This window comes from Arachis duranensis, chromosome 1 (genome assembly GCF_000817695.3).
Source record: "Arachis duranensis cultivar V14167 chromosome 1, aradu.V14167.gnm2.J7QH, whole genome shotgun sequence".
Taxonomy (NCBI): domain Eukaryota; kingdom Viridiplantae; phylum Streptophyta; class Magnoliopsida; order Fabales; family Fabaceae; genus Arachis; species Arachis duranensis.
In genome coordinates this window covers 6,117,295-6,143,744 of record NC_029772.3, presented here as the reverse complement: position 1 = coordinate 6,143,744, position 26,450 = coordinate 6,117,295, and the positions used below count along the sequence as shown (strand labels likewise).

At 31.1% G+C, this 26,450-nt stretch overlaps 1 protein-coding gene and 1 long non-coding RNA gene across 4 annotated transcripts; both read right to left on the bottom strand.

Moving 5' to 3' along the window:
• Window positions 1–2,871: 2,871 nt before the first annotated feature.
• LOC110277984 (uncharacterized) lies at window positions 2,872–5,893 on the bottom strand. 2 transcript variants are annotated; one of them, XM_052261680.1, is made up of 6 exons: window positions 5,766–5,893; window positions 5,371–5,672; window positions 4,948–5,038; window positions 4,629–4,755; window positions 4,209–4,385; window positions 2,872–3,208 (listed from the first exon to the last, which is right to left on the bottom strand). In XM_052261680.1, exons 1-6 carry the CDS (start codon window positions 5,766–5,768, stop codon window positions 3,009–3,011), a joined length of 900 nt encoding a protein of 299 aa, XP_052117640.1. In that variant the 5' UTR covers window positions 5,769–5,893; the 3' UTR covers window positions 2,872–3,008. The 2 variants fall into 2 exon arrangements, with proteins under 2 accessions (XP_052117640.1, XP_020991420.1); XM_021135761.2 differs by having other exon boundaries at window positions 5,877–5,888.
• Window positions 5,894–23,218: 17,325 nt separating this feature from the next.
• Window positions 23,219–25,448, bottom strand: LOC127741053 (uncharacterized). 2 transcript variants are annotated; one of them, XR_008001910.1, is made up of 3 exons: window positions 25,104–25,448; window positions 24,918–25,031; window positions 23,219–24,835 (listed from the first exon to the last, which is right to left on the bottom strand). It is a non-coding gene; the product is annotated as an uncharacterized LOC127741053 (long non-coding RNA). The 2 variants fall into 2 exon arrangements; XR_008001903.1 differs by having other exon boundaries at window positions 25,111–25,448.
• Between the last annotated feature and the right edge of the window lie 1,002 nt (window positions 25,449–26,450).

The following is a 26,450-nucleotide window of genomic DNA, read 5'->3' as shown; positions in this document are numbered from 1 at the left end:
ATAGTGGCAGTAAACATGCTTTGTAGAAGTAATAGTATTAATTTTATATAAGTAACACAAAATTCTATTAGAGAAAAGAAATGGAAGCTAACTGTCTATTTAGGTATTACGCATACTACTAATTGACAATGCTAACTACAAGAAAAAGCAATATTTGTAACAAAAAAATTGTTACAAAAAATTAAAATTTTGAAACAAAAAAATTTTGTAACAAAATACAGGCTGTTGCAGTATGTCCCGTTACAAAAAGTTTTTGTAACAAAAAATGGAACTGTTACAATTCAAAGTGATATTTTGTAACAAATGTTTCTGATACAAAAAACCAGAAGTCGTTACAAAAGTGGTAACAAATTTTGATCTTCAAAATATTTTGTGTGACAATCTATTTTTTTCTATCATAAAATTTTGTTACATATACTATGTAAAAAATTTTAATTTTTGAAAAAAAATTATTTTGAAAAAAATATATACACAATTTTTTTTACTCTTAAAGTGTTTAACATTTTGAAAATAAAATTTTTATAGAATATACTTATATTTTGTGACAAATAATTAACTTGTTACAAACAATATTGAATTTTGTGACAAATTAATTTTTTGTTACAAAACAATTGGAGTTTTTGAAACAAAAAAAAAAATGTTACAAAATATTTTGAATTTTTGCAACTTATTTTTTGTTACAAAATATCAATATTTTGTAACAAAACACCATCTCGTTACAAAAACTAACATAATTTGTAACAAAATAAAACAGGTTGTTACAAAATATTATCATATTTTGTAACAACATGTAATGTTGTTACAAAACATTATTCTTTTGTAACAATCACTAATTATTATTACAAAATACTATTTTTGTAATAATTTAAAATTTGATACAAATTTTTTGTTACAAATATTCTATTTTCTTGTAGTGCTATCACTGTCTATGCAGTTATCTATATAGTGGCGACAAACATGCTTTATAGAAGTAATAGTATTAAATTTACATAAATAATACAAAATTATATAAGAAAAAATAAATAGAAGCTAAATATCTATTGAGGTATTACGCGTACAATTGGTTGATAATGTTATCAATGTCTAAGTTATATATATAGCTTAGACAAATGTGCTTTATGAAGTAATAATATTGAATTTATATAAGTAACACAAAATTCTATAAGAGAAAAAATTGATACTAACTATCTATTGAGGTATTATACGTCCTACTGATTGACAATGTTATCACTGTCTATGTTGCTATAACGTGCTTTATAGAAATACTAGGATTAAATATGTGTGATGTACAACCTTCAATTCTAATTTGACATGGTAAATTGAATATAATGATTTGAAAGAATAAATTTCTTGAATTTAGTATAGCATTGTCACTGTCATTACGTAGTAAATATAGTGAATATATTGTTTTAAATTTATTAAATGTAAAATGTAAATTCAATGCACTAGTGATTCGCAATAGTGATATCGGTGTGTGATATATTTAAGGGTGATATTTATTTGTCTCTTCATAATTTGGAATGACAAAAAAAACCCATAATAGGGGGTACCCATAGAGAATATCCATGACGGAAGAACTAACAGGGACCCACGAAATTCCCACGGAGACGGAGATCAGTTCCAGTGAATAAATGGAGATGGAATTGAGGTATCTGTCCTGTGGGGACCCGCAAAATTTCTGCAAGAGAGAATTTACCTAAATGCCTGTATATATAATCCTAATCCATCCCTAGTATTTGTTGAAAAATTTTCTATTTCATCTTATTTTAATTTGTATGTTAGAGTTTTTATATATATGTTAATTATTTTGAATTTGTATTTGGATTGTATTTTAATTTAATGCATTTAGTTGGATTGTATTGAATTTCATTATGATTGTGTTAAATTTTTTTTATAAAAAATTAAAGCTTAATATTCATAGTTACCTATTGGTATCTGCGTCCTCCATGAAGAGAAATAAATGAGAATACGTGTTGGAAATAGGACGAGAATGAGAAGCATTTTATTAGACGAGGATATGGTGATGGAGAGATCTCCATTTCATAGAGACATATTGTCATTCCTATTTATAATGGAAACAGTTTTAGTAATACATTCACTCTTTTACAAAAATATTATATTGCAATTATATTTAAGTTATGGTGATTAGAGAAAGAAAAATGTTTCATGACCTAATTTCATATACTACTGAGCTACTTATACTAATTAATATACATAACATGTTTTGTATTTTTTGCCCTATATTAGTGAAATTTACGACATTTTGTATTTTAATAATATAAGTGGTTAATAATATTAACTGCTATTCTAGCATACACATTGTATTATTGTTGAAACAAATATTAAACATCAATATTTTTTAAATTTTTTTGCAATTTAGTAACACAGATGTTTAAATTTAGGATCTTATGTACAATATACATTAATTAAGTCTCTTGTTATAGCAAACCATTTGTCATGGCTATGTTGTACTGAAAGTATAAAAATATTTTATATAATTATTTAATTATATATTATTATATTGACAAAAAAATTAATTTTTAAATAAAATAACTAAAATATCATCTAAACATATGAATTTAATTAAATGATCGTATAAAATTTTATGTATTTTTAATACATCAAAATTAAACAATATCAATAAAATATGAAATTAATAATTTATTGTAAATTTATATTTTAGATATATCATTAAACATTATATATTAACTATGGATTTTTAAAAACAAGTTTTTTTTTCTCTTTCTGCCTTTTAGATTATCCTTACAATTGCTGTTCTAAAATTTAATTCCAATTGCGATTTTCATATCACTCAAATTTAAGTTTGATAACTAAACCAAGCCAAAGTATCAAAACAAAAAATTGAAGCCAGCCTATTTAAGTTTGACAAACTAAACATAAAAAATATAATCTAACAATTGAAGCTAATTTGAGTTCGTTCTTGTTAGCCTCTCACAAAATATAAAAGTTTGTCATGTTGCAAAATGTAAGTTGAGTAATTTAAAACATCAATAGTCACTTGGCTCTAACTTCACAATGTCATAATTTGGAGTTGACCCTTGTCCATTTTCAGTCAAATTTTCCATCCCTACCTGATTCTCATTTCTTACTCTTCTGTTATTAGCCATCAAAACTTGCGTCACATTCTCTGGTTGTAGGTCTATATTAATTTTCCTTGTTCTTGAGGTCGCCACTACTCCATTTGGAACTGTTTGAAACCAAATATACTATAGTCAAGGACTAGTAAGGATAAAACTATATATAGAAAAACAAATATGATGGTGCAAAATATATTAATAAGGGATAAATATCTTTTTCGCCTTTATGATTTGGGGTGAAAATCAAAATAATCCCTAAGGTCTTTATTAAAATAGGATTGGTAAATTCATTTCTTAATAATTATTAAGAGATACTAATGAATTATTGCATATACAAGGCGAGTTCAAACTACCAACATTTGATTAAGTTGACGAGTGAAGTAATCACTCGATCGACTCAAGTTAGTAGATGATTTTTTTCCCATTAGTTGCATGATATTTGTCATTCTTATTTTTAGATGTAAAACTTATTATTGAATCATCAATTATGTATATCTTAAATATATAAATTAAAATAAAAATACTATTTGTAAATCAAAATCAACTATTACGTATTTGTGTATTTTTAACTCATTTTCAATATGTATTGTATATTCTAAAATATATTTTATATTAGTGGCTGATTTTAGTGCATATCTAACATGGTTATAATTAAAAATATTAAAAGTTATTCTATTTTTCTCTTTCTTCATTTAAGAATTAATTGTAATATTAATAACTTTTGACTATTCTATCATAATAATTAAGCATTAATGAGCAAAAATAATAGATACATTGATATTTGTTATTTAATTTATTTTTAATATGTATTTTGTATTTCAACATATATTTTGTATAAGTGATTAATTTAATAGCTGATTTTTTGTGTACATCTAGTATAATTTTTATTTATTATATAATAATTTATATAATGAAAATGGTAAGAATTTGGTTTACAATCTTTTTTAAATATCTTGCATCATATAAAATTTAAAATTAATATATATAAAATTTAATTAATAACAAAAATTAATATACATAAAATTTAATTAATAACATAGAAATAATAATATTTCAATCCAACCAAACAAGAGAAAGTAGCATATGCATTTGAAGTTCAAAATTTCTAACCTTGATTTGAGTTTGAGCAAAGAAAATGTGGCTGGTTAAAAGGATTCATGTTTGCTTTGTACATAAGCTGAACATTAGTGCCAATATTACTCAACAACCTTATTTGTTTTTCCATTGCTTGTTCTGTTTGAAGTTCGATTAACTTCATCATTTCTACTCTATTCTTCTCCACCTCCACTGAAAATCCAAATTTAAATTAATAATGCCAAAAAAAGAAAATGAAATAGATAAATAGGATTGTGGATATACAAATTAATGGAGCCTGATAAATAGTATATTTTTTAAAGAACTCTTTTTAAAAGGATAATCCATGAGCCGAATGTTATTATATAATTTGTAATTGTTTTTTATATAATCCATTTATTTCAAATATTAGGCTCTTATTCAACTAATAAAAAATAAAGAATATAGAATGATTACATTCTTGCAGTGTGTTTCCTCTTTCACTAATAGCCATTTGCAGTTTTAGTTTATTCTGCTCCAGTAACAATGAAGGATGTTCATCTTTGAGGGCATCAATTTTTTGAATAAGATCAGCTATCTCATCCTGCATATCAAAATCTCAAAATCCAAATTGTCATAATAGAGGAAAAAAACACATCCAAATCACTTTTATTTAAAAGAGAAGTACTTTTTAAAAAATAGAACAAAAATTTCTTAATTATAACAACTTGTTAAAAAAAATTATGTGCAGGATATATATGTATATAAAAACAACAATAATAACCTCATGTTTTACCTCTAAAACTTTTAGTTTTCCTTCCAAAATCACTACATAGAGTTCTTTCTTGATTCTGGGTTTCTGTGCTAAAACTCGACTTGAGATCGATCTGCACATAGTAAAAATGAAAAAAAAAAGTTTAATAAAGAATGAAAGAATCTAGTTTTTTATGCATATATGGTACTTGATTTTTTTTTGAAATCTCCAGGTTGTTTGCTTTTTGTTTTTATTTTTCAAAAAAATTTATGTTTGGAGGATTTTGTGAGAAAATAGTGAAAATATTGAAGAATTAATTTTTTTAATTTTCAACTTTTGTAAATAAAACTGAAATATTAATTATATTGCTATCTTTTATTTTTTAAATTATTTTATAATTATAAATTGATCTAAAAGGTATCCAAAAGAAAAATCTAGACAACTATATTTGCAATTAGTATATACTTTTTGAGACTCTCATCAGCATTCTCTTCTTGTTGAACAACAAGAATTGAATTCACACCAACATCACTTGTGTTATGAGTTGAATTCACAACATTATCAAAATTGCAAAGTTGGAGAGTTGGGTTATTAGGTGCCCTGCTACTGCTGCTTGAACCTGCAAAGCCAGGGCCTTTGTTCCAATAAGGATGCCATGGTTGGGGAAATGATTCAACTATCCTTGGTCTCAAAGGCTTTGATGATGGATTTTCAGGAGGCGTGCGTACTTCATCAATCTTTCTCTTAGAGGACTTTTCCATTTTAACCTAAAACAAAAGAAAAAAACAAAAGAGGATTTTATTGCTTAAATTTATATAATTAACACAAAATTCTATAAGAGAAAAGAAATGAAAGCTAACCATCTATTGAAGTAATACGCGTATTATTGATTGACAATGTTTCATTATCTATGCAGCTATATATATAGCAGTGACAAACGCTATTTATAGAAATAAGAAATGGAAGCTAACCATCTATTGAAGTATTACGTGTACTACTAATTGACAATGATATCACTGTCTATGCAGCTATAAATATAACAGTGACAAACACACTTTATAAAAAGGTTTAATTACTCTGTTGGTTCCTATAGTTTTGCGAAATTTTTAATTAGGTCCCTATATTTTTTTCTTTTAATTGAGTCCTTGCACCAATTTTTTTTAATTGGGTTTTTACACTTTTTTTCTTTTATTTGAGTCCCTGCACCATTTTTTTAAATTGGATCCCTACACAATAAAACCAATTACTGTCAAGAGGACCTAATTGAAAAAAGAAGTTGGTGCAGAGACCCAATTAAAAGAAAAAAAATATAGGGACCTAATTGAAAATGTATTTGGATTGTGTTTTAATTTCATACATTTTGTTGAATCGTATTAATTTTTTTATGATTGTGTTAATTTTTTAAAAAATATTTAAAGTTTAATATCCATGATACCTGCTGGTATCCGCCTCCTTTATGGAGGGAAATAAATGGGAATCCCTGACGAAAATAGGACAAAAACGAGGAGCGTTTTAAATTTTTAATAGACGGAGATGGGGTGATGGAGCAATCCCCACTTCATAGAGATCTATTATCATCTCTATTTATAATGGGGAGACATATTGTCATCCCTATTTATAATGGAAATAACTTTGGTAATAAACTCACTCTTTAAAAAAATATTATATTGCAATTATATTTAAGTAACGGTGATTAGAGAAAGAAAAATGTTTTATGACCTAATTTCAAATACTAATGAGCTACTTATACTAATTAATATATGTAACGTATTTTGTAGTTATTGCACCATATTAATGAAATTTAGGGTATTTTATATTTGAATAAAGTATGGTTTTTATCTCCAACGATTGGGGTAAGTCTCAAAGTTATCCCTAACGTTTAAATCGTCCTATTTAACTTCCTAACATTTCAAAATTAACTCAATGTTGTCCTGTCGTTAGGGATCTGTTAACAGAATTGACGGCGGGACAAAATTGAAATTATTTTAAAACATTAAGAACTTAAATAGGACGAATATATTGAGGACAAAAATGATACATAAAAATAAATTTTAATTTTATCATTCAATAATATCATTTTTTTACAGTACATAGTTATTCAATTATTTTTTAATTACATCTAAGTAAATTATAATTAATCATGTTACTTTTTAGAAAATTTATTTTTTAATAATTTTACTATTAAAGATGTTTACTCATTATGAAATATTTGTAAAATGATTGGTACATAAACTTGTGAAAAAAATGATACATATACAATAAAGTAATGTGATTCTAGTAATTTTACAAACATTTCATGATGAGTAAAATTTTTAAAAGAAAAATTATAAAAAAATTAAATTTATTTAGAATGAAAATAATGTAATTAAGTGTAATTTATTTAGATGTGATTAAAAAATAATTGAATAATTATGACCGTAAAAAATTGATATTATTAAAGGATAAAATTGAAATTTAATTCTATATATCGTTTTTGTCCCCAACGTTTTTGTCCTATTTAAGTCGCTAACGTTTTAAAATCGTCTCAATTTCGTCCTGCTGTCAACTCTATTAACAGATCCCTAATGGCAGGACAACATTGAGTCAATTTTAAAACGTTAGGGACTTAAATAGGACGATTTAAATGTTAAGGACAATTTTGGGACTTACCCCAAACATTGGGGACAAAAACGATACTTTACTCTTTATATTTTAATAATATAAGTGATTAACAATGTTGACTGCTATTCTAGCGTACATATTGTATTATTGTTAAAAAAATTATTAAAAATTAATAGTTTTCAATATGTTCTAAAGTAGTTGCACAAAATAGTATTGGGATTGTAATTGCAATTAAAATTTTGGCACATTAGTAACATGAATGTTTAAATTTAAGATCTTATATACATTAATCAAGTTTCTTGTTAGCAAACCATTCTTAATTGCTATGTTGTACTGATAATAAAAAAATTTAAATAATTATCTAATTATATATTGAAATTTTAAATAATTAAATTTTAAACAAAATACTTAAAATGTCATCTAAACATGAATTTAATTGAACAATTGTATAAATTTTTTTTATATTTTTAGTAGATTAAAATTAAATAATATCAATAAAATATGAAATTTATAATTTATTGTAAATTTATATTTTAGGTATATAATTAAATATTATACATTAATTACACAAATTTTTAGAAAAGAGTTTTTTTCTCTTTTTGTTTTTAGATCATTTTTACAATTATTGTTGTAAAATTTAATTTCAATTGAGATTTTCAAATCACTCAAATTTAAGCTTGATAACTAAATCAAGCCAAAGCATCAAAACAAAAAAAATTGAAGCCAGCTCATTTAAGTTAGACAAACTAAACATAAAAAAATGTAATATATCATAAACAAATTGAAGCTAATTTGAGTTCTTGTTAGCCTCAAACAAAATATAAACATTTGTCATGTTTCAAAATATATATGAGTTGAGTAACTTGAAACATCAATAGTCACTTGGCTCTAACTTCATAATGTCATAATTTGGAGTTGACCCTTGCCCATTATGGGTCAAATTTTTCATCCCTGCTTGGTTCTCATTTTTTATTCTTCTGTTATTAGCCATCAAAACTTGGGTCTGATTAGTTTCCCTTGTTCTTGAGGTTGCCAAACTCTATTTGGAATTGTTTGAAACCAAAGATACTATAATTAAGGACTAATAAGGATAAAACTGTATAGTTAAAAAAATATAATGCTACAAAATATATTTATAAGGGTTAAGTATTTTTTTCGTCTCTAATATTTGTGGTGAAAATCAAAATCATCCCTAAGGTCTTTTTATTATTAAAGTAGGAGTGACAAATTCATTTCTTAATAATTTTTAAGAAGATACCCATAGATTATTGTATATACAAGGCAAGTTTAAACTATCAATGTTGGACTAAGTTGACGAGTGAAGTAACCACTCGATTGACTCAAGTTAGTCGATGGTGTTTTTTTCCTGTTGGTTGCATGATATTTGTCATTCTTACTTTTAGATGTAAAACTTATTATTGAATCATCAGTTATGTATATCTTAAATATATAAATTAAAATAAAAATACTATTCGTATATCAAAATTATTCATGATGTATTTGTGTATTTTTAAATCATATATTTTATATTAGTGACTGATTTTAATGTACATCTAACATGATTAAAATAAAAAATATTAGAAGTTATTCTATTTTTCTCTTTCTTCATTAATTAAGGATTGTTTGAAATATTAATATCTTTTGACTACTTTATCATAATAATTAAGCATTAATGACAAAAATAATAGATACATTGTATATTTTTTATTTAATTTATTTTTAATATATATTTTGTATTTTAACATATATTTTATATAGGTGATTAATTTTGTAGCTGATTTTTTGTGTACATCTAATATTGCTTATGCTATGTGTACCAAAGTCAGCCACCAATATAAAATATGTAATACCCTACCACACAGAGCTTTACGCTATAGTCATAAATCAAAGGTGGTGAGGCGCTATACATATAGATATATATCCAAATGATATTTTAACTAGGAGTCTTGAAAGAAAAGATAGGTAAAAATGAGAATTGCATCGCGCTCGAAAAACGATAGAGGTAGAAAGCTTGATACAAAAAACCAAAGAAAGCCCCAAAATAGTTAACAACTATAAATATAAATTTTGTTTTCTCCAAAAACCAATCTCTAAGAGGAAGATGCAAATTTTTTTATAATACAAAAGTGGAGAATATGAACATAAACTAAGTACAAAATACAACTCCCAAAATTGATCTTCGCTTCCAAAAAAGCATCTTGCACGCTTAGCGAGGTGCATCACGTTCTGTATATGAAAAATAGAAATTTCCGAAACGGGTGAGAACCCTTCCGGTTCCTAGTAGGGTTCCCAACAGGGTAAAAGTTTCAAATAGAGATGATGTAAAATCACATGAACTTTCTAGGCAATCCTAAAACTCCAACAGACAAGATCCAAGCCTAAGATTCTCTCTAAATCCCAACAGGGTAATATACTAACTCTCAGCTACATGATAAACCTCTAATCTCATCCTTTTTTTTACTTCATTCTCGGCATCCTTTTTTCCAACATCACAGTTGATCAGTGTTCAATATCTAATTCAGTAGTAGCAAGCACATGTAAAGCAATACAAGTCAAGCACAATTAGGAAAATAATACAGATAACAACTAGTCAGAATAAGCAATTAGGCAAACTAAAGACAATTAAGCAATTCCAAACAATGGCAAACAAATGCAGTATGGCATGCCTGTCCTACTGGCCATGAGCTCACATGTCAGTTAAACTGCCAGAATTCAATACATCCAGTAGCTAACCCGGACATTGTCTCTTTGTTTCACTTCCACACTCTTGGGATATAGTGCCCATCACATTCTTAGGATATAGTTCCCGCCATACTCTTGGAATATAATGTCCGCCACACTCTATACAAATAGAGAGAGAACCACGAACAAGCGGTATTTCACCACCATCCTTACTCGGGTTACAACCACCAAGTCAACCTGCAAGTGGGATAACACCATCGTCCTTGCTAAACCCAATTCAATAATATGCAAGCAAGATAACACCGCCGTCCTTGCTAAACACAATTCAATATGCAACTGGAATAACACTACCGTCTTTGCCACTCCAGCCATTCAGGCTATAATCATTCGTTGTTAATATCTTTTAGCAATTTCATAAGTTATTTAACTCATTAACCCCAGTCTTTCATTAATTTGTCAATTTCATTAAGACATGATTTGGATGAAATCTCCATCCTTACCACGGGTGGGATAAAACCACCATCCCCGCATAATGGTTTACACACTGAGCAAGCGGGATTACACCAGCATCCTTGCCAGGCAAAAAACAAAGCATAGTGGTTCATGCACTGCACAAGCGGGATTACACCATCGTCCTTGCCAGGCAAGAGACCTTCATCATATCCTAAACCAGTTTACAATTCCATCCAATTTCGAAAGATTCAACCTAATTAACATAACCCCTTTCATACAGAAATTCATCTATTTAAGTCTCTAACTCATCTTTAATAGTATTTGGACCTAAGCACTAGATAGTATTCTTAAACGGCATTTAATGAATGTTGGAAAGCTAGATAACCTTTGAAAATGAAAAAAAAAATTTAGCATTAGGGCAAAAACCAATAATATTCCAATGCTAGATCACCCTTAAATAAACAAAACCATGAAAATCTGAATCTAACAAAGCCACAACTCGAATTTTTCAAAGAACAGAAAACTGGAGTTTGAGATTCGAGTTGCTTACCGCTTTGTTAAGATAGAAATGAAGAGATCGATAAGAGCTTCGCGTGGTCGCAAATGGCTTGTCAATTAGAGCACTATAACTCAAGTTATGGCTCCTAGAAGATGGTGATGAATAGTAACATTACCCTCTTCTCCTCTCTTCTCCATCATCGTCACTCTCTCACTCTCTATGTATAAAATGAGCTGAAATGCTCATTAACTAGCTTTAGTATACTCACACTCATCCAAGGCCTTGAAACTAGTTAGGAGACCTTAAACAGGGGTTACAGAGCTGAAAAAACATATGGGATAGGCAAAACAGTTAAAAATCACACTTTCTACAAAATAGGACAGTCATGCAATGTAGGCCTCGTGTGTACGCACAAGTTCCCTTTTCGCGTATGCGTGGAGCGTGCATGAAAAAATGTTCAGTTCTAGAAATGAACGTGGTGCGTACGCACAATTCTGTTTTTGTGCGCACGCATGAAACCCGCACGAAATCATTTCACTTTTGTAATGCCCGTCATGCGTACGCATGGGTCATGCGTACGCATGGGTCATGCGTATGCAGGACCCCCAGTTTTCTGCAGAATTCAGTTTTTTAACCAAACTTCAAACGCGCATAACTTTTTTGTTAGAAATCATTTTCCATCCGTTCTTCAAACGTCATAAACTCCACATATCCACTTTTTATTTTAGACAAGTTTCACATTATTTGAGGGTCTGAAAAACAAGTTATGGCCTGTCGAAGTTGGTTGAAATTCTAGTTTTACCAATTTTGAACCATCACTTAATTTCACCAAAATCTCAATCCAATTCAAACCAAACCATGCTAAAATCATCCCTAAACAATCTAAACATACATCTATCCATTTCTCTACCCTTCTAACCACTCAAAGCTTACTAAATCAATTTCCAACCCATCAATCAATCCACAATTTTATTCATGTACTAATCAATTCATCATTATTAAAATCAACAAGTCACACAGACTTACCTCATGGGGGACTCCTCACCCCATCACGGCTTCCAGCCCAAATTTCCCCAGTCACTAATGGTATCATTATACATCAATTTTCATTCAACATACAACATAATCATCATGTCTCATATCCAAGCTCACAATATTTAAATTCATAATTCACAACAACAACTATCAATCGATATTCAACCAACTAATCACAAACACAAGCAATTCCATTCAATCCTATTCTAGAATAATTAACCTAGACATTCATATAACTTTACATAATACTTACCCGAAACTCAAACCTGTACCTTTTGATGGTGTTTCCTAACACTTTGATTTCCTTCCCAATAACACCCAAGCTTGACCAAAACCTCTTCCAATCAAGAGCTCTGCAGTCAATCCAAGCCTCCAACTTGCACCAAATCAATCAAGCAAGTCCAAACTACTTCATACAATCTGATTACAATAATTATTCAACATTCACACTATGATTTTCACTCAAAATTGGAGCCAATGGAGGGATTGAGTTTTATTACCTTATACCATATAATCTTGGGTTAAAACATAGATAGAAATTGTGCTTGAACTTCCCCTAAAACATCAAAATCACAATATTTCTACACCTCAAATCCCAAACTCGAAAATAGAGTTTAACAGAGAAATGGGCAACGAAAATTGGGACTACTCACCGTAGAAATGTTATAGAATTGAAGAAGACAACGAGAGCTTCGCATAGCAACAAACGAGTCGTCAATCGGAGCTCCGAATCAAAAGTTATGAGAATTGAAATTTAAAGTAAATAGTGACCAAGGTTTCTCATCTCTTCTCTTCTCTCTTAGGGCTGAGTGTTTTTTTTCATGAATGAGGAAGGAGTGAGCTAAAATGTTTGTGATGGAAGGTGTTACTGAGTGGGCCTTGGGTCGGTAAGGTCCCACATCGGTTGGGGAGGGGAACGAAGCATGCCTTATAAGGGTGTGGATACCTCTCCCTAGCATGACGCGTTTTGACGAGTGAGTGTGGGGGGCTTCGGCCATCATCCCTATCGTCAAAAGCAAAACCGTGAGGCCTTGTGTGCCAAAGCAGATAATATCGTGTTAGCGAGTGGTCTGGGCTGTTACAAATGGTATCAGAGCCAGAACCCGGATCGATGTGCCAGCGAGGGCGTTGGACTCCCTTAGGGGGGTGGATTGTAAGGTCCCACATCGGTTGGGGAGGAAAACGAAGCATGCCTTATAAGGGTGTGGATACCTCTCCCTAGCATGACGCATTTTGACGAGTGAGTGTGGGGGGCTTCGGCCATCATCCCTATCGTCAAAGGCAAAACTGTGAGGCCTTGTGTGCCAAAGCGGATAATATTGTATTAGCGGGTGGTCTGGGCTGTTACAGGGTCCAAGTGTGGCCCAAGTTTATTTCTCATCCCTTTGGTCTAACTTTGAGCAAAATTCTTTAAGATAAACACTTTAATTTGCGTCCTAATTATTTTTAGGTTAAATTACAGTTAGTCCCTACACTTTCAGTAAAATTGTAAATTGGTCCCTATACTTTAAAAGTTTGTAATTGGGTCCCTAAAGAGAATTAAAATTTACAATTTAGTCCCTACCGGTCAAAAAGTATTGATTTAACAGAATATTCTCAGAATATACTAAGAATATTCTCAGAATATACTAAGAATATTCTGTTAAAATAGAGAATATACTAAGAATATTCTGTTAAATCAAACACTTTTTGAACGATGGGGATTAAATTTCAAATTTTAATTCTCTTTAAGAACTCAATTACAAACTTTTAAAGTGTAGGGACCAATTTGCAATTTCACTGAAAGTGTAGGGACCAACTGTATAATTTAACCTTATTTTTACTTTTCCAAAATATAAATTTTAATTTCTTAGTCATTTTCACTCATAATTAATTATTAATAATAGTTTAATCGAGTTTTACAAAATACACGTCGGTTGGAATATAAATACATGTTGGGCCACCATGGGGAGCTTTCGACCACCGGAGAGACTTTAGAGAGAAACCAAGTGAGACAACATAAGATGAGAAGACACCACATCCAAATCAAAACCTTAAAGTGTCAAGTTAATGAGTGACTCATCTTAAAAACTCTTCACTCTTGTATTTTTTTATGTGGGACTAACTTCATGCACTCCTCACATTTGCAACATTAACAATCTTCCTCTCAAGTGTACGTCGTCCAGATCACCCTTGCCAGAAAGACTTTCGATGCTTTACTTTGAATTCTCCTTAAACCACCAGACAAATTAACAATCAGCTCTGATACCACTCGTTGGGCTATCAAAGGGAGCTTTTGACCACTAGGAAAACTTCATGGAAGAACCAAATGAGAGAACATAAGATGAGAATACATCACATCCAACTCAAAAACTTAAAGTGTCATGTTAATGAGTCTCTCATCTTGTAAACTTCTCACTCTTTCTTGTTTTCTTTGATGTGCGACTAACTTCATGCACTTCTCACACTTGCAACATTAACAATACATATTGCAAATAAATTAAATCACATATGTAGGGTTAAGTACTTTTTTTGTCCCTAAGGTCTGAGGCCAAAATCAAAATCGTTTCCGACCTTTTTTTGTTATTAAAATCATCCTCAACGTTACAAAACGTTATAAAATCGTCTTTTCTACTTTAATTTTATTTTTTTACCAAATTACCCTTAATAATTAATATAAATAATAAAAATAATATTAAAAAATAAAAACAAAATCCTCCCCCCACCAGCACTCCCACTCTGTAACAGCCTAGACCACCCACTAGCACGATATTGTCCGCTTTGGTACACAAGGCCTCACGGTTTTGTCTTTGACGATATGAATGATAGCCGAAGCCCTCTACACTCACTTGTCAAAACGCGTCATGCCCCACCCGCTAACCGATGTGGGACTTTACAATCCACGCTCCTTAAGGGAGCCCAGGATCCGGGCTCCGACTCTGATACCATCTGTAACAGCACAGACCACCCGCTAGTACGATATTGTCCGCTTTGACACACAACGCCTCACAGTTTTGCCTTTGACGATAGGGATGATAGCCGAAGCCCTCTACACTCACTCGTCAAAATGCGTCATGCTAGGGAGAGGTATCCACACCCTTATAAGGCATGCTTCGTTTCCCTCCCCCAACCGATGTAGGACCTTACACACTCCCGTATCACATTTTGCCTCTAAAGCTTTTAGTTTTCCTTTCAAAATTACCACAGAGTTCTTTCTTAATTCTGGATTTCTGTGCTAAAACTCGATTTGAGATCGATCTACACATAGTAAAAAATGAAAAAAAAAAGTTCAGCAAGAAATAAAAGAATCTAATTTTTTATGCATGTATGCCTTGATATTTTTTTTAGAAATAGTAGGGTTGTTTTCTTTTTGTTTTATTTTTTAAAAATATTTTATGTTTGAAGGATTTTCTGAGCAAATAGTGAAAAATATTGAAGAATTAAATAATTTTTAATTTTCAAATTTTGTAAGAAAAACTCAAAATAATAATAATAATGGTTTCTTTTATTTTTAAAATTATTTTAAAAAAATTAAATTATAAATTAATCTAAAAGGTACCAAAAAAATCTAAATAACTATATATTTGCAATTAGCATATACTTTTTTAGTCTCTCATCAACATTCTCTTTTTGTTGAACAACAAGAATTGGATTCACACCAACATCACTTGTGTTGTGAGTTGAATTCACAACATCACCAAAATTAAAAATTTGGAGATTTGGGTTATTAGGTGCCCACTATTGCTGCTTGAACCTACAAAGCCAAGGCCTTTGTTCCAATAAGGATGCCATGGTTGTGGAAATGACTCAACTATCCTTGGTCTCATAGGCTATGATGATGGATTTTCAAGCGGCATGCATACTTCATCAATCTTTCTCTTAGAGGTCTTTTCCATTTTAACCTAAAAAGAACAAAAGAGGATTTTATAGCTTAAATTTATTGAAGTAACACAAAATTCTATAAGAGAAAAGAAATAAAAGCTAACTATCTATTGAGGTATTATATGTACTACTAATTGATAATGTTATCACTGTCTATGTAGCTATATATATAGCAGCGACAAATGCGTTCAATGGAAGTAATATTATTAAATTTATATGAGTAACGCAAAATTCTATAAGAGAAAAGAAATAAAAGCTAACTATCTATTGAGGGATTAAGCATACTATTGATTGACAATGCTAACACTGTCTATGCAGCTATATGTATAGCGCCAACAAAAATGTTTTATAGAAGTAATAGTATTAAATTTACATAAGTAACACAAAATTCTATAAGGGAATAAAAATGAATGCTAACTATCTATTGAGGTATTACGCGTACTACTAGTTGACAATGCCCATTAAGAAGATACCCATAGATTATTGTATACATACACAAGGTAAGTTCAAACTATCAACGTTGGACTAAATTGACGAGTGAAGTAACCACTCGATCGATTCAAGTTAGTCGATGGTGTTTTTTTTCCATTGGTTGCATGATATTTGTCATTCTTACTTTTAGATGTAAAATTTATTATTGAATCATCAATTATGTATATTTTAAATATATAAATTAAAAATAAAAATATTATTTGTATATTAAAATCAGTCATTATGTATTTATATATACATGGCTAAAAATAATTATTAGAAGTTATTCTATTTTTCTCTTTTTTCATTAATTAAGGATTGTTTGTAATATTAATATCTTTTGACTACTCTATCATAATAATTAAGCATTAATGAGCCAAATTAATAGATACAGTGTATATTTATTATTTAATTTATTTTTAATATATTTTACATTTTAATAAATATTTTATATAGATGATTAATTTAGTAACTGATTTTTTGTGTACATCTAATATCGATTATGCTACGTGTACACCAAAATTAGCCACCAATATAAAATACATGCAAATACATGTTGGGCTACTATGGGGAGCTTTCGACTATCGGATAGACTTCGGAGAGGAACCAAAAGAGAGAATATAAGATAAAAAGGCACCACATCCAACTCAAAATTTTTAAGTGTCAAGTTAATGTGTCTCATCTTATAAACTCTTCACTTTTTCTTGTTTTCTTTGATGTGTGACTAACTTCATGTACTCTCCACACTTGTAATCCTCAAGTGTGAGCCTCCACATCAAGCATCAACTCCCCTTCTTTCTAACTCATTCACTACATTTGAGTATTCGTCCATCACACCGCTGAACACACTGCCTGGATTAACTTTGCCAGAAAGACTTTCGATGCATCACTTTGAATGCTCTTTAAACCACCAAACCATTTAACCATAAGCCCTGATACCACTTGTTGGGCTACCAATGGAAGTTTTCGACTACTAGGGAGACTTCAAGAAAGAACCAAGTGAGAGAACATAAAATAAGAAGACACCACATCTAACTCAAATACTTAAGGTGTCAAGTTAATGGGTCTCTCATCTCATAAACTCCAACTCTTCCTTATTTTTTTTCTTATGTGCGACTAATTTCATGCACTTCACACACTTCAATATGAACAATACACATTGAAAATAAATTAAACCACATGTATTTATATACAAATACATTGATGACTGGTTTTAGTGATTATTTTAGTGTACGAATAATATTTTTTAATATTTATATAATGAAAATGGTAAGAATTTGGTTTACAATTTTTTTAAAGTATCTTTCATCATATAAAATTTATAATTAATATATATAATATTTAATTAATAAACAAAAGACCAAATAATATTTAAATCCAACCAAACAAGAGAAAGTAGCATATGCATTTGAAGTTCAATATTTCTAACCTTGATTTCAGTTTGAGCAAAGAAAATGTGGCAGGTGAAAAGGATTAAATATTTCTAACTATGGGGAGCTCTCAACCACCGGAGAGATTTTGAAGAGGAATCAAGCAAGAAAACATAAGATAAGATGACATCACATCCAACTCAAAACTTTAAGGTAGTAAGTTAATGGATCTCTCATTTTATAAACTTCTCACTCTTCTTTGCTTTCAATCTCCCCCTCAAGTGTGAGCCTCCACATCAAGCATCAACTCCCCCTTTTTCTAGTTCCTCCACCACGAGTATTCGTCCATCACACCATGGGACACGCCACCTGGACCACCTTTGCCGGAAAGACTTTCGATACTTCACCTTGAATACTCTTTAAACCAGACCGATTAACTATCGACTCTGATACCACTTGTTGGGTCACCGTGGGGAGCTCTCAACCACCGGAGAGATTTCAGAGAGGAATCAAGCGAGAGAACATAAGATGAGATGACACCACATCCAACTCAAAACCTTAAGGTAGTAAGTTAATGCATCTCTCATCTTATAAACTTCTCACTATTCCTTGCTTTCTTTGCTGTGGGACTAACTTTATACACTACTCACACTTGCAATATTGATAATTTCTACTCTATTCTTCTCCCCCTCCACTGAAAATTCAATTTTTTAATTAATAATGCCAAAAAAAGGAATAGATAAATAGAATTGTAACGTATTTTGTATTTTGTATTTATTGCATCGTATTAGTGAATTTAGGGTATTCTAAATTTGAAGGTTAAGTACTTTTTTCGTCCCTAACGTCTTGGGTGAAAATCAAAATCGTCCCCAACCTTTTTTACTTATTAAAATTATCCTCAATGTTACTGAACGTTTTAAAATCATCATTTTACAAATTTTTGGACTAAATTACCGTTTATCATCATCTCTCCCCTTTACTCTCCTTTGTTTACCTCCTCGGCTCCTCCTTCCTCCCTCTTCCCTGTTCCACTCTCTCCACCCAAATCTTCTTCAACAACAGCTACATTTTTTTAATTTCAAAAAATTAAACGAAGCTAACTCAACATCAACAATAATATATTCAGATTCCACCCAAATCGTCAACAGCAACAACTATTTTAGATTCAAAAATCCATCAATAACAATAACACCAACTCAAATTTAAGATAGAAAATTCAAGAGAAAAGAATGCAGAAAAGAGAGAAGAGATAAGAGGAAAACTCAGAGAAGAGGGGTGGTGTTGCTGCCGTCCGTCACCGTCGCGGTTGAAGGAAAGAGGAGGAAGAAGCGACGGCACGGAAGCTACTGCCATGATGGTGCGGGAAGCTACTGCTGCTGGAGCTGTCGCAGCTGTGGCTGAGGAGGAACGACGGTGATGGAGAACAACGTGATGGCGGTGGCCAGAGCTGAAATGACGCCATTGAAGTCGATGCCGACATGGTTGTCGTTGAGGGCTAAGGAGAGGCCGGGATCGCCAAAAAAGTGGTCGTCGTGGGAGATGAGGAAGGTGAGGCCAACGTCAATGGAGGAAGGGTTGAGGTTGGTGATGGAGAGGGAGAAGAAGGTGGAAAAGGAGGTAGGGACGGAGATGGTACAGTGGCAAAAAGAGAGAGAAGAGGAGTTTGTTTTTGTTTTTTAATATTATATTTATTAATTTTAAGGATAATTTGGTCAAGAAAATAAAATTGAAGTAGAAAATGATGATTTTATAATGTTTTGTAACATTGAGGATGATTTTAATAAAAAAAAAAGGTCAAGGATGATTTTAATTTTCACCCAAGATGTTAAGGACGAAAAAAGTAATTAACCTAAATTTTAATAATTTAAGTGGTTAATGTTAATTGCTATTCTAGTGTAGACATTGTATTATTGTTGAAAAAAACTATTCAAAATTAATATTTATCAATATGTTCTGAAGTAGTTGCACAAAAGAGTATTGTGGTTGTAATTGCAATTAAAATTTTGGCACATTAGTAACATGAATATTTAAATTTTAAGATTTTATATACATTAATCAAGTCTCTTATCAGCAAACCATTCTTAATGACTATGTTGTACTAATAATATAAAAATATTTTAAACAATCATCTAACTATGCATTGTTATATCAACAAAACTAATTAGTTTTTAAATAAAATACTTAAAATATCATCTAAGTATATGAATTTAATTGAATGATAGTATAAAATTTTTTATATTTTTATTAGATTAAAATTAAATAATGCCAATAAAATATGAAATTAATAATTATTGTAAATTTATATTTTAGGTATATTATTAAACATTATACGTTAACTGCACTGGATTTTTAGAAACAAGTTTTTTCTCTTTCTGTTTTTAGATTATTTTTACAATTATTATTCTAAAATTTAATTCCAATTGAGATTTTTAAATCACTCAAATTTAAGTTAGATAATTAAATCAAGCCAAAGTATCAAAATAAAAAAAAATTTAAAGCCAACCTATTTAAGTTTGACAAACTAAACATAAAAAAGATGTAATATATCATAAACAAATTGAAGTTAATTTGAGTTTTTGTTTGCCTCAAACAAAATATAAAAGTTTGTCATGTTACAAAACGTGAGATGAGTAACTTGAAATATCAATAATCACTTGGTTTTGAGTTCACAATGTCATAATTTAGAGTTGATCCTTGCCTATTATTAGTCAAATTTTTCATCCATGCTTGGTTCTCATTTCTTACTCCTTTATTATTAGCCATCAAAACATGGATTTGATTCTCTGATTATAGGCCTATATTAGTTTCTCTTGTTATTGAGGTTCCCACTACTCCATTTGGAACTGTTTGAAACCAAAGATACTAAAGTTATTAAGGACTAGTAAAGGTAAAATCATACAGCTAAAAAATATAATGCTACAAAATATATTAAGAAAGGATTAGTATCTTTTTTGTTTCTAAGATTTGGGATAAAAATCAAAATCATTCCTAAGGTCTTTTTATTATTAAAATAGGAGTGAAAATTTTATTTCTTAATAATTATTAAGAAGATATCAATAGATTATTGCATAAACAACACGAGTTCAAACTATCAACACTGGATTAAGTTGACAAGTAAAGTAAGTAACCACTTAATCGACTCAAGTTAGTAGATGTTTTTTTTTTGTTGGTTGCATGATATTTGACATTCTTATTTTTAGATGTAAAACTTGTTATTGAATCATCAATTATGTACATCTTAAATATATAAATTAAGATAAAAATACTATTTGTATATCAAAATTAACCATTATGTATTTGTATTTTTTAACTCATTTTTAATATGTGCTATATATTCTAATAATTTCGCTAGGTAGACAACAGAAGTGTGACAACACTGAACAACAGATCTATTAGGGTCCATCCGAAGACCACTAAACATGAAAAAAAAAAACATCCCAATTAAACTTTCACTTTTCACCTTCTCCTTTACCCACTTTTCACTTTTACCATTCACCAACCCTTAACCCTATTTTCATCGTATCCATCTTGCACCACCCATTGCTGTCACGTCGTTGCCATCACCGGCAAGGAGGTGTCTTAGCGCCGTTGCATTCACCCAGGTCGTCTCCGCTTCTATGCCGCCCTACCTCGCTCCACACTGGAACCATAGAAGCCGCGTCGCGTCGTCCCTCAGCAGCATTGTCATTGCCGCACCAGTCGCACAGTGGAATCCACCATTCACGCGACGTCGCTGCCACCGAAAAACCCCACTCAAACGTAGTTGCTACCTCACCAAACTAGGGTGGTTGTTAAGTCTCTGTTGTTTTAGAACATTTCGTACACGCAGTCTCTACCTTTTCGAACCGGATTCACCACGCCTCTGCTACGCCGTGCCTCCTGAATACTTCCGCTGTTGCTGCCCGTCATCGTATCACCGTTCCAAAAGCTGGTAAGTGTAACTGTTCCCGAAGCTATTATTTGTTATATTTAATTGATGTATGTTTACTCGAAGCCATGAATTATGTTTGAACGTAGAATCCACACTGAAATAGTTGGTTTTTTTGTTGTTGCAAAAATACACTATATCATTTTTTTATCCTAGATGGTTCTTTACTGATTTGATGGACGAAATAGTTAGATTTATTTATAATTTTTGTCATTGTGGGATGTATCTTTTTAGGTAAATTAGATGTTACTTTATTTTTAGATAGATATTTTTTTGATTTTAGGTGAATGTTTCTTTTTTTAAATAGATGTTTTTTTGATTAGATGCGAGATGTTTTTTTGGATAGATGTTTCTTTGAGGAGGATGGGTGTGCGATGCGGTGGAGGACGACAATACGAGAGAGGAAAAGGCAACACCAGCAATGAGAAGGGAAGAAGAAAAAGAAGATTAGGATGGAAGCACAAAAAAAGATTTTATTTTTCTCTTTCTTCATTAATTAATGGTTGTTTGTAATAATATCTTTTGACTACACTATCTTAATATTTAAGCATTAGTGAGAGAAAATAATAAATACATTATATATTATTTAATTTATTTTCCGTATATATTTTTTTTATTTTAATATACGATTTATATAGGTAATTAATTTAGTAGTTGATTTTTTGTGTACATCTAAGATAATTGTTATTTATTATATATTACTTATATAATGAAAATTGATAAGAATTTGGTTTACAATTTTTTTTAAATATCTTTCATCGTATATAATTTATAATTAATATATAATATTTAATTAATAAACAAAAAAATAATAATATTTAAATCCAACTAAACAAAGAGAAAGTAGCATATGCATTTTAAGTTCAATATTTCTAACCTTAATTTGAGTTTGAGCAAAGAAAATGTCGCAGGTCAAAAGAATTCAGTTTGCTTTGTACATAAGCTGAACATTAGTGCCAATATTGCTCATTAAATTTTTTTCCCGTTACTTGTTCTGTTTGAAGCTCGGTTAACTTCATCATTTCTACTCTATTGGTTAACTTCATCATTTCTACTCTATTCTTCTCCACATCTGTAACACTTTTACTATCAGAAGTCACGCTTCCGGCTGCGCTACTCTGATAGCAAGAAGTATTACGATTACTTTACATACTAAATACTATAAATAGGAGCCTGTGACTCGACATTGTTTCGCTGATTTCTTTTAAAATCGAAAATAAATAAATAATTTATCTTAAGAAAAATACAAGCAGACATAGATTCATATACAAGACTCCTTACATAATAACTCATAATATAATATACATATAAAACACACAATTTCTATCCATCTTACAACATATAAACCAAATGCAATATAACTCTTCTTAATGCTTCTTCATCCAGTTCCTAAAAAAGTAAAGCTGTCTCACCACGAAGTTTTAAAGTTGTCATAAGAAAATACTCAATAAAAAAATTGTTTTCAAACTCAGTGATTATCATTGCCTTGTGAATCTTTTAAAAGCCAATAGGAAATCGTTCAAAACCTTTTCAAAAAAATCAATATTTAATCTTTCAGAAATCCGAAACCTTTCTTTTCTTATAAGAAAATCCCAATCAGAAATTAACCAAGCAATCAAACAACACAATCATTAGTTCAGCATCAAAGTTCATTCTCAAATGTGGTATGCCAGGACAAACACAGGCAAGACAGACAAGGAAAGCACAAGTAGGTAGCAGTTACAGCAAATAGTTCAAGTAACAGTTAAGAACAGTTTAGCAATTAGGCAAAGCACACAAATGCATATGATGCATGCCTGTCCTATGACTGATGAGGCTCATCTGTCGGTTATCCAGCCAACCCGACAAGTCTGAATTGTCCTTAGACTGTCCCCCAACGTGCATCCCCAAGAGTCTATGCATAGCTTTTCCTCAAATAATCAATATTGCTCATTTTGGGTTACATTCCCGGGAATTTATATAGTACCCGATCATACTTACATCGTAGGGTCAACAGAGTATCAAGTTTTTCAACCTGGTACAAGTGGTGGCAAGCCATGGTACTTTATCCAGGAAAACTCGTATCTCAGATAATTCAAATTCATAAGCCTTGTGAATAATTCAAAATTCATATCTCAATATTCTCAATATTCTCAACATCATAATCATTCACCAATCCAAATCTCATTTCCAAATTCATTTCGAAAACTATATTTCAAAAAAAATCCTCATCATCCTTCTTTTCATTCCATCCATTAATAAATCCCAATCCAAAACATAATCCTTTCTCTGATAAATAAATAAATCTTAAAACATATAATATTTAAAAAAACAAATCTTTCTAATAAGTTACTTCAAATAAAACTTCTAATTTTTATAAAATTTCGACAGCATCTCCTCTAAAACTCGAACACTGCCACCCTTTTCGGGTCTCATCCAAACTTTTCTCAACCTATTTCTCAACCATTTCCAGATCTCAATTATTTCCAAAATTCAACCAGTCCCAATATCAAATAATTTTCAAAGCGAAACAATGCCAATAATAAATCTCTTTTTAAAATCAAACCAGCTCATATACTAAATCATTTATAAAGTCAGACTAACTTAAAATTAAACCGCTTCTAAAATTAATTCAGTTTCATATTTCAAATCACTTTTAGAGCCGATTTGTTTATACTATCAAAAATGGCTTCAAAACCAAGAAAGCCACTTTTCATAATAATCAACTAAATAACCTTTCAAACTAATTTCTTTTTAGCAATCACAAACTACTCAAATAATCGAGCAATCAGTCATTCAGTCCAGCAAACAACCACATTTATAAGACAATCATAATCACAGACATATGTTTCTCACATTAATATATATTTATAACAACTTTGTAATGTAAAATAGATTTTAAGAAAAACCCCTACCTCAAATAGTTAAAACCCAAACCTAACGTGTCAATTAAATTCCTTTCCCCCAGTCCGAAAACAACGTCGTCAACTCCAACTAGATTTTGCAGCTGCAACAGCCATAAAGGCACCAGCCAACAACAGTAGCTCCACCCTAAAATATTATCATCGCGTAAAATTCAACAATCTATAATAGAACAGCAACCCGAAAGAGTTTGGAACAAGGAACGACTTACTGGGCTTATGAATAATCGAGAAAACAGAGCAACAGCAGTTCCAGTGACAATGCAGCACCTTGATGTTGTATGCAACAACCATAGAACTCAGCAATCAAGACTCGTAACTTGATCCTATGACACCAAGACCTTAGATTCTCAAATAACTTAAAACAGAAATAATAATTCATAGGTTTTGGAACGCACCGCTTACCCAAACAAGGACGAACGACTGAACTGAAATAACGGTAACTCCGATGGTGGTTTCGGTGCTCACTGCCACGTTCCTAGTGACCCTAATGGCGGCAACGATGATGCAACAGTTCAGAACAACAAGCAGCGGCGGCGGATAACTGAAATAGACACGCAATGACGATAAAGGTTCCCGGAATCCAAAAGAATAAAAGCCAAAACTAAAAACCCTTATCGGTAGTGCACACTCCAGTGGCGGCAGCGGGGTTTCGAGCTGCAGAAACGGCGGTGGCTGGCACGGGTCTCTCTTTTTTCTATTCTGCCCCCGTGCTTTCCCTTTCTCTCACTCTGTGCGACCCGACGGCTCTCCGTGATGGTCCTGCCCTCCAACAGCAGCAACGGATGCAAACTCCCTTTCTCTTCCCGATCTCCCCCTTCGTGGAAACCTAGCGACGGCGACCATGGAGGCTGGAAGACGAAGCGACTCGGCGATGACGGTGCTGGCGCGGACCAACTCAGAGACGACGGTGCTGGTGCGGACCCTCGACGGCAGCGACTTGGCAGCAAGCTGACGCGGCCTTCCCCCTCTCTTCTGTTCTTGCTCATGTCCTCCTCTCTCTTGAGCGCCGCTCTATCTCGGCCTCCCTCCTGCGGCGAGACGATGGTGTGGCCTAGCAGCTCCGGCGCCCTTCCACTGGCGCTCTCTCACCATCGGATCTCTCCTCCATGTATGTGAATGTATTTGCTTTGTGTGTGAATGGTTTCCTGGAAGGCAGAAAGAGTGAGGAGGGAAGGGTTGGGGGCGGCGCAGGGTGAAGAGGAAAGAGAGGCGGTGAGGATAGAATTAGGGTTAAGGGCGTTTTAGTCATTTTACTAAAATTAGGGATAGTAGAATAATTGAAAACTAATTTTAATTTAATAGAATTATTTTAAAAAAAATATTATTTAATTATAAATTTACACATTAATTTCAATGAAATATTCTAATTATTTGAATTAAGTCACATAAATATTCTTATCATTCCGTAACTATTAATTTTATAATTTAAATATAAAAAATAATTCAATAATTATAAAATTAGGTAAAATTCTAATTAATTATCAAAAATTTATTTAATTTCTGATTTAATTAGCTTTAATAAAATAATTTCTGAAGATATAATTTCTAATAAATTAAATGAATAAAAATTAATTCATAATAAGATTTATTCGAAAATTCTGGTCTTACATCCTCCACTAAAAATCCAATTTTTTAATTAATAATGCAAAAAAAAAATAAAACAAAAGGAATGGATAGAATTGTGGATATACAAATTTATGGAGCCTAATAAACAATATATTTTTTAGAGTGAATACCCAACT

Excerpts from the sequence above, each read along its gene's own strand:
- LOC110277984 (XM_052261680.1), bottom strand. Across the intron at positions 4,756-4,947 it reads GAAAACTAAAAGTTTTAGAG|GATGAGATAGCTGATCTTAT; the intron begins GTAAAACATGAG and ends TTTGATATGCAG. Across the intron at positions 3,209-4,208 it reads TTGCTCAAACTCAAATCAAG|TTCCAAATGGAGTAGTGGCG; the intron begins GTTAGAAATTTT and ends GGTTTCAAACAG.